The 15,914-nt window shown below is 36.7% G+C and overlaps 1 protein-coding gene across 1 annotated transcript in view; it reads right to left on the bottom strand.

Annotated features, from left to right (window-relative positions):
* Positions 1-15,914, bottom strand: part of LOC135713478 (uncharacterized) — a 294,247-nt gene that overhangs the window by 45,797 nt on the left and 232,536 nt on the right. Inside the window, exon 5 of the mRNA XM_065236603.1 lies at positions 10,058-10,224. Within this exon, the coding sequence (XP_065092675.1) occupies positions 10,072-10,224 (153 nt within the window). The 3' untranslated portion in view covers positions 10,058-10,071. The remainder of the gene's footprint in view (positions 1-10,057; positions 10,225-15,914) is intronic.

The following is a 15,914-nucleotide window of genomic DNA, read 5'->3' as shown; positions in this document are numbered from 1 at the left end:
GCAAAAGCCGCGAAAAAACAGGCAAAACTTCTCGAATATGAGGAAAATCTATGAACATTTTACTCTTGCCTAGGAGTAAACTAATAGACTGAGGTAAGCCTCTATCGATTTTCCTTATATTTGTGAAGTTTTTCCTGGAAAAGCTCGGAAAATTTAACTTAATTTTGAGTAGCTCTGATCGATCGTATAGGGGCAGAATTTCTTCAATCCTCTTCAATCAGAAGCTTACCGAAACCGAAAACATCGGAGATGACGCCATCATCGTGGGGCCACATTGGGCACCCAAGTCGAAACGACATTTTCATTCAATTGTTCATATGAAAAATATTTCGTTTCGACTTTCCTAATGATGTTCCAGGTATGTGTGCTTCTAGTATTTCTCATGCCTGTTTGTTTCTCGGAGCTGGGAGAAAACTTTCACCAGACGAGACATGCACTTGTATCGATTTTCGATTGGTTTCTCCTCGTAAACAGTTGGGATTATCGCGTCTGAGTTTTCATCTTTACATATTTACAAGAGAGTTTCGTTCGGATGATTATTGCTTCACAACCGCTGTAACCCTTTCTTTTCATGATCGGAAGGCTTTATTTGTTGTTGCAATTGGAATACAACGTAAGAAATGTGTTTTGTCCTCACGAGTTTGCTTGAGTGTGTACGAGTAGTGTTTTTCGAAGTTCTGAGAAAATTTCGGTTTGTGCATTTTAGAAAGCTCTCACATTTAGGTCAAACGCTCCTATAGTTGCGGTACGTTAGAAGCGTTTGCTTCCGTGCTTCCGTCTATTAACGTCTCTTTAAACTGTTCCCCTGGTAGAGGAGAATTAAGTTCATTTGAGACGGTTAGAAGCGTCTGGTTCCTATAGCTGTGTATAGAGACTCCATACACAACTATAGGAACCTAGTGTACATATTATGAATACATGACAGTTTTTACAGCTCAGTAGATGCTCTTGTTGTCGCCATTTGAAGAAAAAAGTGGCGATGAGTGTTGACATAACTTTGTTTATATAGGGTAAACGCCACTATAGTAACAATATAGTAACACATTGCACTAATGTACCCTCACTATAGGTGTGTTAATCCTATTCCCAATAACAGCGCGAGGTTCCCTTGAACCGATAGTTCCAATTTTGTAAAAACATTGAATGATATTGCTGTTGCAATGGAATTAACTTTACAGGATTCTGATCTACGAGTCGTGTGACTCACTGTCACTGTCGTGTGATGTGACTATCCGTGCAATTAAAATAGAGAGGCACCTTACACTACTTGACTTTTGTCACATCACTAGTGACAAAAAGTCACACGACTCGCAGAATAGGCCTGAACATGTAGTTCCCACCGGAGGTTTCCTGCTGCGATCTAGCGTTTGATTAAGCGGATTATCCGGAAGAAAATTACGGTGGGGCTGGCCCTAGATGTGTGCACAGGGAAAATTCTTTATAATGGGAATAAAGACAGTGGTTTCATATGCAAAATGAAGAGGCAGTGGATGGATTTCAGTCCCTACCGAAAAGTCCGAAAGCAACTACAGGTTGAACTCGATTATTCTCAGTCGACTTCTTTCACTTCCATCATCGATTTTTAACAGAGCACCACCACCATTGAACAGAGAAGATAATCTCTAATCCAATGGTAATGTTCATTTTGGATATGCTACAATAGATCAAATTACTGGTCGCAGTGGTTTATGTCCCGAACAGTGGAAACAATGTTGTTTTTAATTATTGAGTTGTTGGTTACGATAATTCGAAGGAAATGAGCAAGGTTTACTGCGTATAATCGAGTCCGACCTGTACTAAGGTTGAGGAAATTGTCTTGTAAAGGAGAGCTCATTAGTAAATTGAGTACAAAAACGGATCATGACCTTGTTGAAATCATTACGGCGATCGCGAATTATGCGCAAGTATGCTAGTATTATTTCATATGAAGTAATATATATTATTGGGATGGTTACAGTTTCCTTCTCATAATCGTTATCAATCACAGTAACAACAACTCTGTTATTGCTTGAACTAATGACCTGTCCCTTACCATGTTCAGGGTGACCAGTTAAACGGGAAACCGGTAAAACCACGAAAAACAACCCAAATATGGGTAGAATCCACTCAGATCGGTTAAAACTGAACCTACTCAAAAATGGGTACACTAAGTTAGGAGTGACAAGTTGACATATGAACAACATCGACTCGAATCTGATTGATGTTGTTCATTTGTCAACTTGTCACTCCCAACTTAGTTTATCCACTTTTGAGTAGGTTCAGTTTTGACTGATCAGGGAGGATTGTACCCATATTTGGGTAGTTTTAAAATAGCGTGGGGGTTTAATGAAACTCCGCAAACTCACATGAAAAATTCAGGTAGCCCTCACTTTGAGTTGCTCACTTGAAAGCTTTCACGAGAGTTCTGCGACTTTCATGGAATTTCTGCGAAGTTTATCGAACTTCAGGGAACTGCAGTGAACATTAGGAAAGTTTTGCGAACCCTAAAGACGTTCTGCAAACTTTAGTGCAGTTTGGAGAAATTCAAGAAAAAGCTGCGAACTTTGGAGACATTTGGCAAACATTCGGAAAGTTCTGGGAACTCCAGGGAAGTTATGCATACTCCAATATAGTTCGGCGAACTTCAAAGAGGTGATGAGAATTTTAGGGAACTATTTCAAACTGTGGGGACGTGCTGCATTTTTTCCGGCAAGTTCTTTGAGCTTAAGCGGTACTCTGAACCACAGTATATTTCTGCAAACTTTATAAGCGTTTTGCGAACTTATGGATATTTCTGTGAACTTCAAGGAAAATCTGCGAATTTGGGAGAACTTCTGCGAACACATGTAAATTTTAAGCACTCCAGGAAAGCTCTGCGAACTTCAATAAAGATCTCCGAAGTCAAGGAATAATTTATAAACGAATTTTTTTTGCTAACTCCAGAGACACTTCTCTGCATCAATCTTCAGGGAAGTTCTACAAACTTCAAGAAAATTCTGCAAATATTGAAGAAACCTTTAAGAAATTCTTCAAACTTCAGGAAAATACTACGCTCTTCAGAGAAGCTCTAAAAACTTCAAGATAATTTTGCGAACTTGGGATAACTTCTGCGAACACACGTGAATTCTACGCACTCCTGGAAAGTTCAATGAAGACCTCCGAAGCCAAGGAAATTTGTATAAACTGCAAATTTTCACAAACTCCAGAGAACCAGAGAAGTTCAGCAACCTTCAGGGAGGTTCTAAAAACTTCAGGAAAATTCTGCAAATATTGAAGAAACCTTTGAGAAATTATTCAAACTTCAGGAAAAGTACTGAAAACTTTAGGAAATACTGCGCTCTTCAGAGAAGTTCTAAGAACTTAAAGATCATTTTGCGAGCAGCAAGGAAGCTCAATGTCCTCCTGGTAAGTTCAACGATCGTCATAAAAGTTCTGTGAACTTTAGCGAAATTATATGAACTTCAGTGCGGAACTTGCCTCCAGGAAAGTTCTACAAAAATCAGAAAATTTGTTCAAACGTCAGAGAAGTTCTGCATACTATAAGGACGGAAATCGCCCCATAACGTGGGTAGATCACCTTTTCGTGGTACGTTACGGGAAGTAAGATCTACCACCGATTCCTAGTCTTGACTACTTCAAACTAGTGGAACAGGATTTTTCAGTAATCAAAGGAACACATCTTACTCCTTGTTACTTTCTATGCCTTGTTGATAGTGATAAGTCCTCGGGTTGCTTGGACCGAGGATGATCTTGAAACAAGGAAAAAATTAACTTAGTTAGTTTTCATCTATGTGATTGCTAATCTTCTATTCGTTGTTCCCTAGTTTGAAGTGGTTAAGACTAGGGTTCTGATACATGGTCATTATCGGTGTCATTCTTTAATTTTGTTGCTAAGGAATTTTGACTGACAAAGGGGCGCGCCTTTGGAGGGTGTTCCAGCACTCCGAAGGGTATAAATAGCGGGACCTTTCAATAAGAATCGATTTCTTGTGATGAAGGCAAGAATGACAACTGTATCAAAACCGAATATGTACTTCATCATTTCTCAATAGTGATGAAGTAATACGACATGGCACAGAAATGTTTCAAATGTAACGGATCATAGGTAAGTTGGTGCAAATTAAAGCCAAGTTCAGTCTAAAGTTGATTTTACGTTACATAAGCTATCTTATTATTTCATTTCTTTCACTTATAATAGTCATTTAGTGTGATGATTGATATAATTTAGAAATAAATTTTGTAGCTCATACGCAGTAAAATTTGTGAGTGTAACATACATACATCATGAGAATATAGTAAATGACTATTTTGATTTCAATTGACATGTGGAAGTTTTTGCTCAGGACACTTGATTAGGTGTGTGATTTAACAGTTATAATATTCGTTTTATTGATATTAAATGAACGATTTAAAAAACGAAAGATTAACATACGAAACAAAACGATTAGTTGGTCGGAGTGTAAAAGCAGGTAAGTATGGAAAGTACTTAATTCAGATATCCCAAAACTCATCCAAAAAGGACCCCAAGAAAGCTAATTGAGCCATGCGTTTTGCATTGAGCCAAATTCTGTGTGGTTTCACCAGTTTTAGAGAATAGCCTCTCTGACGGAACACTTGTTATCATTATTGATAAACAGTCTCGAGCAATGGGGTATACATGGAGATATTTACTACGGATTTTCTCTCATGCTTGAAGAGGATCGACAGAACGTGGGAAAACAAGCTGACGCAAGAAATTTGTTAATTCTGCCGATATGCCCTCATGGCGATCCAACTCTGACATAGCAGAGGACTGATGAACCTGAAATATGTCATAAGAAGTGAATGTTTGTACATATGTTGATTAATAACTTTCCTTACCATTTCGTCATGAATACACACTTAGAAATTACTATTTTTACACGAGATGTAATTTTGCTTTGACGTAAAGCATGGAATGTAAACAAACATGGCATGTAAAATTGAGTTTCCTGAAACAGAAAAATATGCAACTCGATGAAAAGTGCGTTTGATTGAATTGATTTTCTCGTCCTTTTCTACTGATTCTTATGTCAAAAGGGCCGCTTACATGTGTCGGTCTCAGGGCACTGAAATTTACATGTCTTTTTCGTAGTGTGTATCTTACAGGCCTCCGGTTGGTTTTGGTGAGGGGACAGATGTGTGCATATCATCGTATACTCTTTCGGTACTATACATAGATCTACTCAGACACAATTTCAACTGCCCGAGTGTGAGCTGAAGACTCCAGGTATAGTCTTTCGAAATGGGAATCAAGGAGCGTTGCAATTGCAAATGTATCCACCAGCTCAACGTTTTTGAACCTCTCGTCAAACTGGAGTGCACTACTGCACTGTTTAAATCGAATAAGCGCGAGCAAGAGGGAAACATATTATTGGGAAAACAAACCGTCCGTTCATGCATTTGTGCTAGATAGAGAAAGTCAATTAAACGTCAAAAAAATCTATAATTTTAATTGCAAATGCAAATGCACTGAAATTTTCTTTTTGGAGCAAAACAAAAATCGAATGAAAAGGATCGATCCAGTAGATTTTTTTCGTGTTTGGGATCGATTCAAAAAATCGATTAACCAAACCAAAATAATCGATCTTTTGTTTTTCAATCCAAGGTCGCCCATTGCTAATCGTAACAATGAAAGAGCAGCCCTTGTAGCAAATACCGGTTGAGGTAACTGCCATAGGGCCCATTTTAGTCACAACCAAGTTACTGAAACTTTGTGTGACTGATGTGTGCTACTTGGGAGGGACCGGGGTCACAGAAATTAGAGTTTGCCTTCCAAACAAATATCCTTAGTTTGAAGATTCGTGTAATGGCGTCGTCTTTCAATACGCTCTACACCTTATTCACCTTTCATGACTCAATATCGTTACGCGAATGTTTTAGGTATAAGTCTAATATTTTTATTCATTTAGGCATCAGTGTGAGAAAGTTCATTTTGAACAGTACCAAGCCAAATGATGAATTGGAAAAACTCGACCTTCTCCGATACGCATAATTGTTTGTTATGGACACCCTAATAAAATTGTTATAGTTATTTTGCTTTACGACGTGTTCCGGATATTATCTAATCCATTTGTGGAATAGTTCTATAATTTGGATAATTATTCGTTTATGGTATTTTTTTTTATTAGGGAAACCATTCACATTTTTACAAAAATTTGGCCATTTTGAATGTTGTAATTTGTTTTTAAATGGTGTCTTGGCAATTTTTCAATAAAATGTAGTCGGTTAAGGTCAAGGCGTAATATTTTAATTTTTTTCATGTTTGGCCTGGAACTTGTCTTTTCAAAAAAAAAAAAAGTTCTTTCGCTGTTCTTCAGAGAATCATTCCGCTGAAGAACTAGCTATGCAAAAATCGCGAACGAAATGAGAATAAAAGTTCCCGCACGAGATGTGAGGAACAATGCAGAAAACGATTGCGAAAGAGAATTCCATTTTCGATTGCTCAGCCTATTTCACATAATAATCGAGAAACGAACTAGCTGACTTTCTTGTCTCCTATTTAATGTTTCGTAAGGGAGTAGAATTAAATCATGTCGCTCAATTTCTGCCACTCTGCTGATGATTCAGTTTTCTAGATTTGGTGGTATGCCTTATGCATGATGATATTTAGGTAGCATACATGTATGAGTAATCCGTGTGTTATTATTGGTGGAAGTAAACATTTTGGATGCATTTAATACACAATCATAAGGTTTTCACTCCTTGTATCTCTTGATTTACGTTACTCGTATAAGAAATTCAAACTTCAACGGTTGCCAATCAAAAAGTTCACGAGTCATAGCTTGTGATCCATCTACATATCGGGAACGAAAAGTTGTGCAAGGAAGGTAGAACTAAAAATATTATTTATCATACGTTTTCTCTTGCTGGTGAGTCAAAGTGGTAGTGATATTAGTTTCTCTCAATCTCAAACAAGAATGTTCACTTGAGAAATAAAGCTTTGCGAAATTCACATCACTAAATTCCCTAGAGAAAAACATCTCGCTTGCGATAATGATCTTTTGGCGATATTTCCAACACTGAAGACAATGATTGCCATTCCAAATCTTTTCAGACTTTTAACGACCTTGGAAGCTGTTCTATGAATGCCGATCAAACTACATTTTTTTTTGTCTTTGATTTGTTTTCCGTCGATCTTGTTTTCCGTGCTGAGCACCAATGCTACCGACGCCAGGAAGGCAGCTCCCACACCTGGACCCTACCTATCGACCCATCAACTCATGAACCGGGGACCAACGGCTTTACTTCCCTTCCAAAGGAAGGCGTGATCAGAGATGCTATGCCTCAGAACATCCCGGCGGCGCCAACTGGGATTGAACCCAGGCCTGCTGGGGTGAGAGGTAACCACGTTTACCACTACACCACCAGCGCCGCTGATAAAACTACCTGCACCCATCTGAAGCTTATAATGCCTCTGAAACTACTTGAGCTTCTGAGAAGTATCATGATCAGTTTTGCAGATCTTAGAACCACTTTGAAGCATACACGGCTAAGAACTCCTCAGGGGTACCTCACACACTAATCCAGTTAGTAGGGTTTTAGTGGGTTTTTGGATTGCGGAACTGTTCGGTAAAAGTTTAAAAAGCTGTGGAAAATTTCTAAAATTAGAATTTTTTCCAAACTTGTACAGACTTAGTTCTGTTAACCCCATTTAATGATAGTAAATAAAATTTGTCGATTTAGTTGAGTCCTTACGGATAACGGTCATTTGAATTTTAACCGACTTTTTCAGCAATTCATAAACCCATTAAAAACTTACTGACTCCTGTAAAATAATCTAAGTGTGCACCCGAGCAGGAAGCGATAACTAATCGATAACATATAAATATCTTAAATTGGTATGGTTGTTGTATAAAGCCTTGCTTTGATATTATTCAGTTATCGAAATATTTTATAAAATATTAAAACTTGATCTTCAGTTTTTAGACAATAAGGCCTAAAAGAGTTATTGGATTTGTATTAGAAGACCTTATAAATAACAAATTATGGTATTCTGGCATCAAAAAAGCGTCTGTTATCCGTCAATTATTATAATAACTAAATTATTTATTAGTTCGTTATTCGTAGAGTTTTTTTTAGGTATTATTTTTGGTATTTTACCTCTTATGTCAGGCTCGTCAATACCATATTCAGGTTGCCAGGCATGCTATTATCATACCTGAATTTGGTATTCATAAGTTATTTTCTCCTGTTTCTCCAGTGATGTTCAGGGTAATTCTCAGTAGTAGTTCAGAACCTCAGAATTCTTAAGTTCTGTTCTTAGTTCTTAGTTCTCGGTAGTAGTTCAGTCCTCAGAGTTCTTAATAATAGTTCATGTAACCTCATGGAAGCATGGGAATCTTTTAATAAATGAGAGTCACTGTTCGTACTGACCCAGTCGTGACCTTATCGACGCTCCATCAAACCCGGATTTCCGCGACGCACTATCAAACCCGGATTGAGTCATCTACCTCGTCCCGGTCCTGTGGTCAAAGTAGAAGCAGGGATCTGTCAGCCTGCATCTACAAACAAGCATTCCAGTGAATCGCACTAACGGCGTCACAACATGTCAGCGATAACATGATGCCCACATCTAGCAAAACTTCATCTCCGGCGGAATCAACCGTGGTAGACACCATCCAATAGCTGACGGAGATCAACCGGGACGCATGTAACATGGTTTTATTAGAGTCCCTGTTTGCTTTGACCCAATCGTAACCTTCATTGAACCCGTATTGCTTCCTCCCATCTACGTCGTCCTTGCGTACCCTTAACGTATTGAATGTTCGTCACTGTCCCGCACCATTAACAACGTATCATCTACCTTAGAGCGTAATAGATCTGTGATTTATTTTTCTCCCATTGCGAATGTATTTTACTTAGGATGCCAAACGGCTTCTACTTAGTTGATCCTTTGGTGAGGTGATTCATATTTACACATCGCTTAATAAGAAAAGAAGCCCAGAGACTTTTTAATTAAAGAACAAACACGCAAAATAAGTGACTTTGAAAGTCAATCAAATCTTGAACAGCAGACAATAGACAAATACTAAGTTAGGAAAACAACCAAACCCAAACTGAAAACAGCTTGATGGAAAACAGTTCAAGTTAAACCGATGTTTCGCCACTCGCTATATGTATATTCAGAACCTCTTTGCCTACCATTCGCTCTCATCTGCAATGCATCCCGCTGGATACTGCTCTCGAAGGAAGAAAAAACGATCCAAGCACGGCGTTAAAACTGAACTGTAAAAGGTATCACTTTCCCGTCAGGGAAATCGCTCGTTCATCTCTCCTCTTCCCATCCCAGTAATGCGTCTCACTCTGGCTTACAAATTATCTTAAAAATCTCCTGCCCTACCGTCCTTAACTACCTACTGCTAGCTACATAGTAACTTGAAACTTGCCGTATTTTCTTTGGTATTTTCTCTCTCAGTTTCCTCGCACGGCATCTTCCGGGTGCCGTTCTCGCTTTATCATAACGGTAGATGTCAGAAATTGCTTTGACTTTGAGGGTTTTACTTAAAAGAATGCCGAGAATGCTGCAGCTTGCTCTAAGGAAGGTTGTAAAAAATGTCTAGTTCGAAGGCAAGAAGATTGGTATTTTTGTACCTAGGTTAAAGAAACTCTAAACTCTGTACAATGGATCTAAATAGTTGATTTTTTCTTTCTTTTTTTTTTGTTGCTGTTGGAAAGATCGATGAAAAGGTAATTTTAAGTTGAACAAAGTTTTCTCTTGGTTGGTTAGATTTGTTTCGGTTATCTTACTCTCTCGGTTGCTTCCCGCAACCGAAAAATATGTTGTATCAACTGCTTTTATCCGCTTGCGCTCTATAAAGTTTGCTAATTGAAGTCATTCTTTTCAATGTGTATAAATCTTAACATTAATTATTATCGTTAAAAATTGGTTGCTCTTAAATCTCTGCTCTTAGTTACGTGTTAGTAAGAATTAGTGTTTTGTGATTTATTAATTGTGTTATTCCTAGTTGAGTTTTTTTTTTCTTGCTAGCAACTGATTCGCATAGATCTACCTGGCAATTTTAGTATAAAAAAGAGTATGCAGGGAAAAGGTGCTTACGGTTCGCGGTAAAGCTAAGACGAAAGAAGCAGCCTGTGTCGTAGGCTAGTGGTCACTATCACTAGTAGGGCGGTCACCCCTAGCAGGTAGTTCACCGTACTGGACGTCTTCAGTGGATGGTTGGCACTGTTGCCAGCTAGGATTTCGGCGCGCTTTCGCAAACGAGCCTGCAATGGGAAAAGAGAGTAAATGAGATCAGTCACATTGTGGAAAGCAAAATCAATCGGTGGCAGGGCAAAAGAAGATTCTAAAATGATTAATTTAAATCTTTCTCGATATGACATATCGAGTTCCGTACGGTGGTTTAGAAAAGTTGTATCCATATCTATTTAGTAAGCGACAGTTGACTGTAGTTCCCAGGTCAAGATGATCAGTATGCGGTAATCTAAGACCGTTAACACTTAATTTTAATACAAAATGTTGGATAGACTAATGGTCAAGCGGACAAGAAGTCGAAAGGACAAATGATCAAAATGCACAAAATGATACTCATGACCAGCGTTGCCAGGTCAGTTTCAAGGAAATATGGTCCACTTGCCTACCTTAGCTCAGTCGGCAAAGTCTCAGTAGGGACGCAATAAAGTCAAAAAGAGGAATGGTCCAGTTGAAATATAAAAATATGAAATACCTGAAATAACCAAACCAATACCAATTTCATTTATAAAGAATATAACAAAAATTTTCAAACATATTTTCAAGTGCTATTGAAGCAAAATTGGTGTGCCAATCACCCGAAAACACGTCCCGTGTACTAATCTATTTTTATTTTTATGTACAGTATTGCAAGTTTATATGAATTTTATGGTAAATTTCTGAGTGTTTATTAATTATGGCATATTCCAGCGTAACGGACAACATGAGGAGCCGACTTGCATTAACATTTTAAGCCCACTATAGAAAATAAGGTTTATGACCAAGCGACTAAACAAGTTTATGCCCACTAAATATACTTTCTGATGTGATATTCTTTTTAAGATGTAACGTCGGTGTAGTAAATATAACGTGTTACATTTCGTATCGGGACACCATCGCAGAAATGCACTTTTTGGAGCATCACGAGTATGCACCTTTAGAATTAAAAACGACCCATAAATTATTGAAAAACGTTCTTTAAAAAACATCCAAATGATCCATAAAACACCGCAGGAAATCTCTTGAAAAGTGTAAATGATCCTTAAAAAACATCAATATTATCCATATTTTATGTAAAATTTAGCAACACAATTGTAAAAATGTACTGCTTAATTTCTAAAGAATGAGCATTGAAATTGCACGAATTACCCATAAACATATTGAAAATGACCCATAAAACGTTCGTCAATGAACCTTAAACTAATGACAATGATCCATAGAAAATCAAGCTTGCGTACTTAAAAATATAAGCACGATCTATAAATTAGACATATACTGTTCATGTTTTGGACATTTTTTTTTAATTTGACACTCCAAGGAAGCCTTAGCGTGAAACTTCAAAGGCACAAATGTCAGCTTCCACAAAACATACAAATTTGAATTTGCTACTCTCTGTTTGTAGTAGCACAGCAAACAAGGAGTAGCCATTTCATCTAAAAGAAGCTTCTAAAATATATTCTCTAGGATGCTTCTTAACACTCCCAACACGATGCAACCGTTAAAATGTGTAACGGAAAATTGGTAATGTTTGAATACTCATTTCTCAGTAATTTATCAATAGATAACTAACTAACATCAGTGACCATTCGATCTTTTCGGACTTGATTACTGAGGCTTCAAGATTGTTTTTTTTTTACTGTGATGAACATCTCCACCGATTTTCTCGGTGAAAACCATGAACATTGGGATTTCAATCAAGAATATCTGAGAGGTAAGTAAATATAACAAATCATCATGATCAAAATATTTTTTGTTGATGTGTCATGTTCATGAAAATGTATTCACTGTTACCAACCGAAAGCGAGTGATACATTGTTCATAAACATTGTTTCGAATTTGAACAACAAAAAAAGTGCTTTGAAATTATTGAAAGCGACGGTGGTTCTTTTTTACTTAACAGCGCAGCATCGAGTTCAGGCTCTTGGGGTTGTGAATGATGTCGCGGAAAGGACCGTAAAGCTTGTTTCCGACCTCAACAACTCGGTAACCAAGAATTCAGAACAACATGAATACTTCTTGCAAGTTGTGAAGTACCACCGGAGAATGAAGGCGATGAAATATTGATGTCTGAGCAACAGCATATCGACTGATAAGGTTTAATTAAATGCGTTGCTTTCTGTATGAATTGCTATAAATGTTCTGTATATAGATTTGTAAGTGATATTTGTATTGTAAAACAAGAATTTGTTTCGAAATGTTTTGAGTAAATTGTCTGCAAGAGATAGATTTTTCTTTTTTGTTTTCTGATCATATATTTTTCTTAAGGCCTAATGTACACCTTTGTGAAAAATAACGCGTGTTTCCAAACGACCCCCGTGAAACATAATTGTTGTACTATACCGAAAACCTTTGTAAAATTTCATCCAAATCGAAGATTCTTTGCGCATGAAATCGGCTTTCCTCCATGCTGAGTGAACCCCAACACAACGTGACTGTCTCGTGTAGACAGCAGCAGGTGGCAGATGGCAGTGCTGCTAGAAAAAAAAAATAATTATCAGCAGCGTTGCCAGGTCATTTTCTGAAAAATCTGGACCAGTCTAATTATAAAATCTGGATAAATCTGGAATGCTCCAAAAAATCCTGTTTTTAACAAAATGCTACTGGAATCAAAGTGATGTGCCGATCTCCCGTAAAAATCGGTCAGTATGATCATCTGGAATTTATTCGATGACTACCCGAATGTTTATGAAATCTATGTTTAAAAAATATATAAAGTCAACTTGTTAGCATTGCTAAAATCATCCAAAAGTTAAGAAAAGTATTGACACATTGTTCCTAAGAACTTTTAATATCCATAACACAGCATTTCAAACTTGATTAAAATTTTTGGTAAAATACTGCAGAAAATATTTTTGGATTCTGAAGCACCAAAGAGTCAAGCAACTTTGATTGGATGATCTTTTTAACTAATTGTCGATTAAGTTTTTAATATTTGATGCAGTACCAGAATATGTATTTCAAATTTTATTAGTTTTAAATAATTGTAATATTTCTCTGAGATAGATCAGGCTTCCAATTTCATTCTTGACATCAGACCAAGAGGTGAATGAACCCGTTGGTTTAAAACCTCTATAATAAACAAAAAAATAGAAATATTTAAACATAATCCATCAACATTGCTTAATAGAGATCAAGGAAACGGATACTCGAGACGCTTTAGCATGCTACCTTAAACAACACATCGTGGTATGCTTCTACCTGTTAGAGACTGAATTCAGGTACCTAGTTAGGTAAATTTTGACATGGCAGTGGATACCTGCTGATTTTTAGTACCTATTGATTAGTATATAACTCGTAGATAAAAGATGGATTCGTCAGTGGTGTTGAGTACTTGGCACTGATGAAGTCTGCAAGTAGTAGAAGAAATACGCGTATCTGTCAAAAGATAAGCAATTTTAACGGAATTTAAAGGAAATAAACCAACTCACTCAAAGCTCTTCATAAAGGGATTCCGTTAAGAGGTTCGACAAAAGGAAAAAAAATCTATTGAAATTATTCTCACGATTCATATCAGCATTCTCCTTAAGTTTCATATTAGGAATTTTCTATGATTTCTCTTCCGAAATTCTAACTATTTCCTTTTTCACAAAATCTTCATGCAATTGTCATTATAAAGTTTGCAAAAGACCATTTATACCATCTTCACTTCAATCAAAGGTTGCACAGACTGCATACTTACACTTCACTGTAAATTATTTTCAGAATTTCCTTAAAATTCTGAAATATAGGGCAATTCAGAATTCTAAAGTATTTCAGACTGCAAAGGTAACTCAATATTCGCAGTTACTTTAAAATTCTATTTAAAAACCTAATTAATTATCCTCACAAATATCACGAACATACTAGATTCAAAAGCCTTGCTAATTTTCCAAAGCTCAATTTATTGTTTTCAATCCTGAACAGTTTTCGATTTCTCTGAATTAAAAAATTAGGAAAAATCTTCCATATTTAAATAGGGGAACGTATTCTCGGCAATCTAAGCAGCGTCCTCACTTCTATTATAATTTTCTTAGCCTCACGCACACATATGACGTATTTGTTTATATACATTTATCTGCTGCTTGCTTCTCTATCCATACCAATCGACAGAATTGTTCAAAATTGTTTGAAAGCGGTTTAACAACGCTCCAAACTACTCAGGTGTGTGTGACTATTGTTGGCAGCCTATTTTTCTTCGGCAACCTTTCCATTTGAACTGCGTGTTCACCAGCTGTTCTATTATCGGCAACTCGAAATCAGCCGCATTTTGTAGTGCATATTTTTCATTTAAAGAAAAATCTGCCATAACAGGTTTGCTCAGTTGTAAAAAAATAATCAGGTTGAAGCAGAAAGACTGAGGAATCGTTTGAATACATTCAGCGACGTGTTTTGATGGCAAAATACAGTAAAATTAACGTTGAAATTTTGGTTGCCGAAAACAGTCAGAAGCCGACATTTACCCTTTTGATTTTTATAAATCCAGGCTTAAAAAAAATTAGAGCCAAAATCAAAACAAAAACACACACAAAATCCTGGATCGATATTTTTAAAAATTTGAAGATTTTTACAGCCAATAATGTTTAGAATATGATTCAATTTTCATGATTCAGCAACCCATTGCAAACATGCTGTAACAATTCCATGTATGATGTTGCAATAATGTCCAACGTTGTGGCCTTTAGTAATTAAAGTAGTTAGTTTGGTGAATTAATTGCAGTGATATTTATAAAGCAACACATTTTAAAAATCTAGGAAAATCTGGACCATATTTAAAAAATCTGGATATTGTAAACGTGATCTGTCTGTGTGTCTGGCTAGACGACTGAAAATCTGGAAAATCCAGATAAATCTGGAATACTGGCAACACTGATGAGCAGTTCGTTTGGTTAGCAATAATGGCTAAATAACGTTTTCGACAAGTGTGTCGGATCATTTTGCGATCTTTAAAAAAAAAGTTTCCTTGTAAAATTTAGGGAGTAGTTGGATTGATTTATTTTAAGAAGATTTTACCAGATTTTTATTTGAAAAAGTAAGTTTTCCCATAGAAAATCCTATGTAAAATTAAAACCGCTGGTGCTAAAATATAGTTCCACCGACACCTGAAATTTAACACAGTTATTATAGGACCCAGAAGGCCCGCGAAAATCATACTGGAACGAGAATTATTTATTTTTTCATAATTCCGTGTCCCACCCTAATTGGACAAGGGGGTCAAGAATCCCAAAAAGCTGTCTACGTAGTTAATGAACAGCCCCTTAGTATTAAAACATTTTGTGAGCGTCGCGTTACGCTAATCTGCAAACATTAGAATTGACAGAGAACTTCGTCATACTCCGGTTACTGTGGGCTCCATGGTCGTGTGGTTAGCGGTGTTATTGTGTGTGCCACGAAGGAAGGGTGTGATTCCAACTCCAGTCGGTGGAACTTTTAGTAAAAAGATAATTTCCCTTCTGGTCCACTTAATACTTCTACAACTTTTCGAACATTATGACTGTCTACACTGAGCGAAATAAATATAAGGACAATACTCAAAAGGCTTCCATTGCGTTTATAGTTTCTGTAAATTAAATTTTTGGTAAATATTCAAGAATTTACTTAAAATCTACTCAACTGATTGAATTAATTTGTGATGCAGACTCTAGATTAATTATTTAAAATAAATTAAAAATTTTCCGCGGGAAATAAGTTTAAGGACAAAATTAAAATTCCTTGTTTTTAATGACCTCCATCAGTCGTCTCGGCATTG

This window comes from Ochlerotatus camptorhynchus, unplaced genomic scaffold, assembly GCF_037179485.1.
Source record: "Ochlerotatus camptorhynchus isolate MF236.1 unplaced genomic scaffold, CSIRO-AGI_Acam_v1.1 ptg000556l, whole genome shotgun sequence".
Lineage (NCBI taxonomy): Eukaryota > Metazoa > Arthropoda > Insecta > Diptera > Culicidae > Ochlerotatus > Ochlerotatus camptorhynchus.
This window is presented reverse-complemented; position numbering and strand designations above follow the sequence as displayed.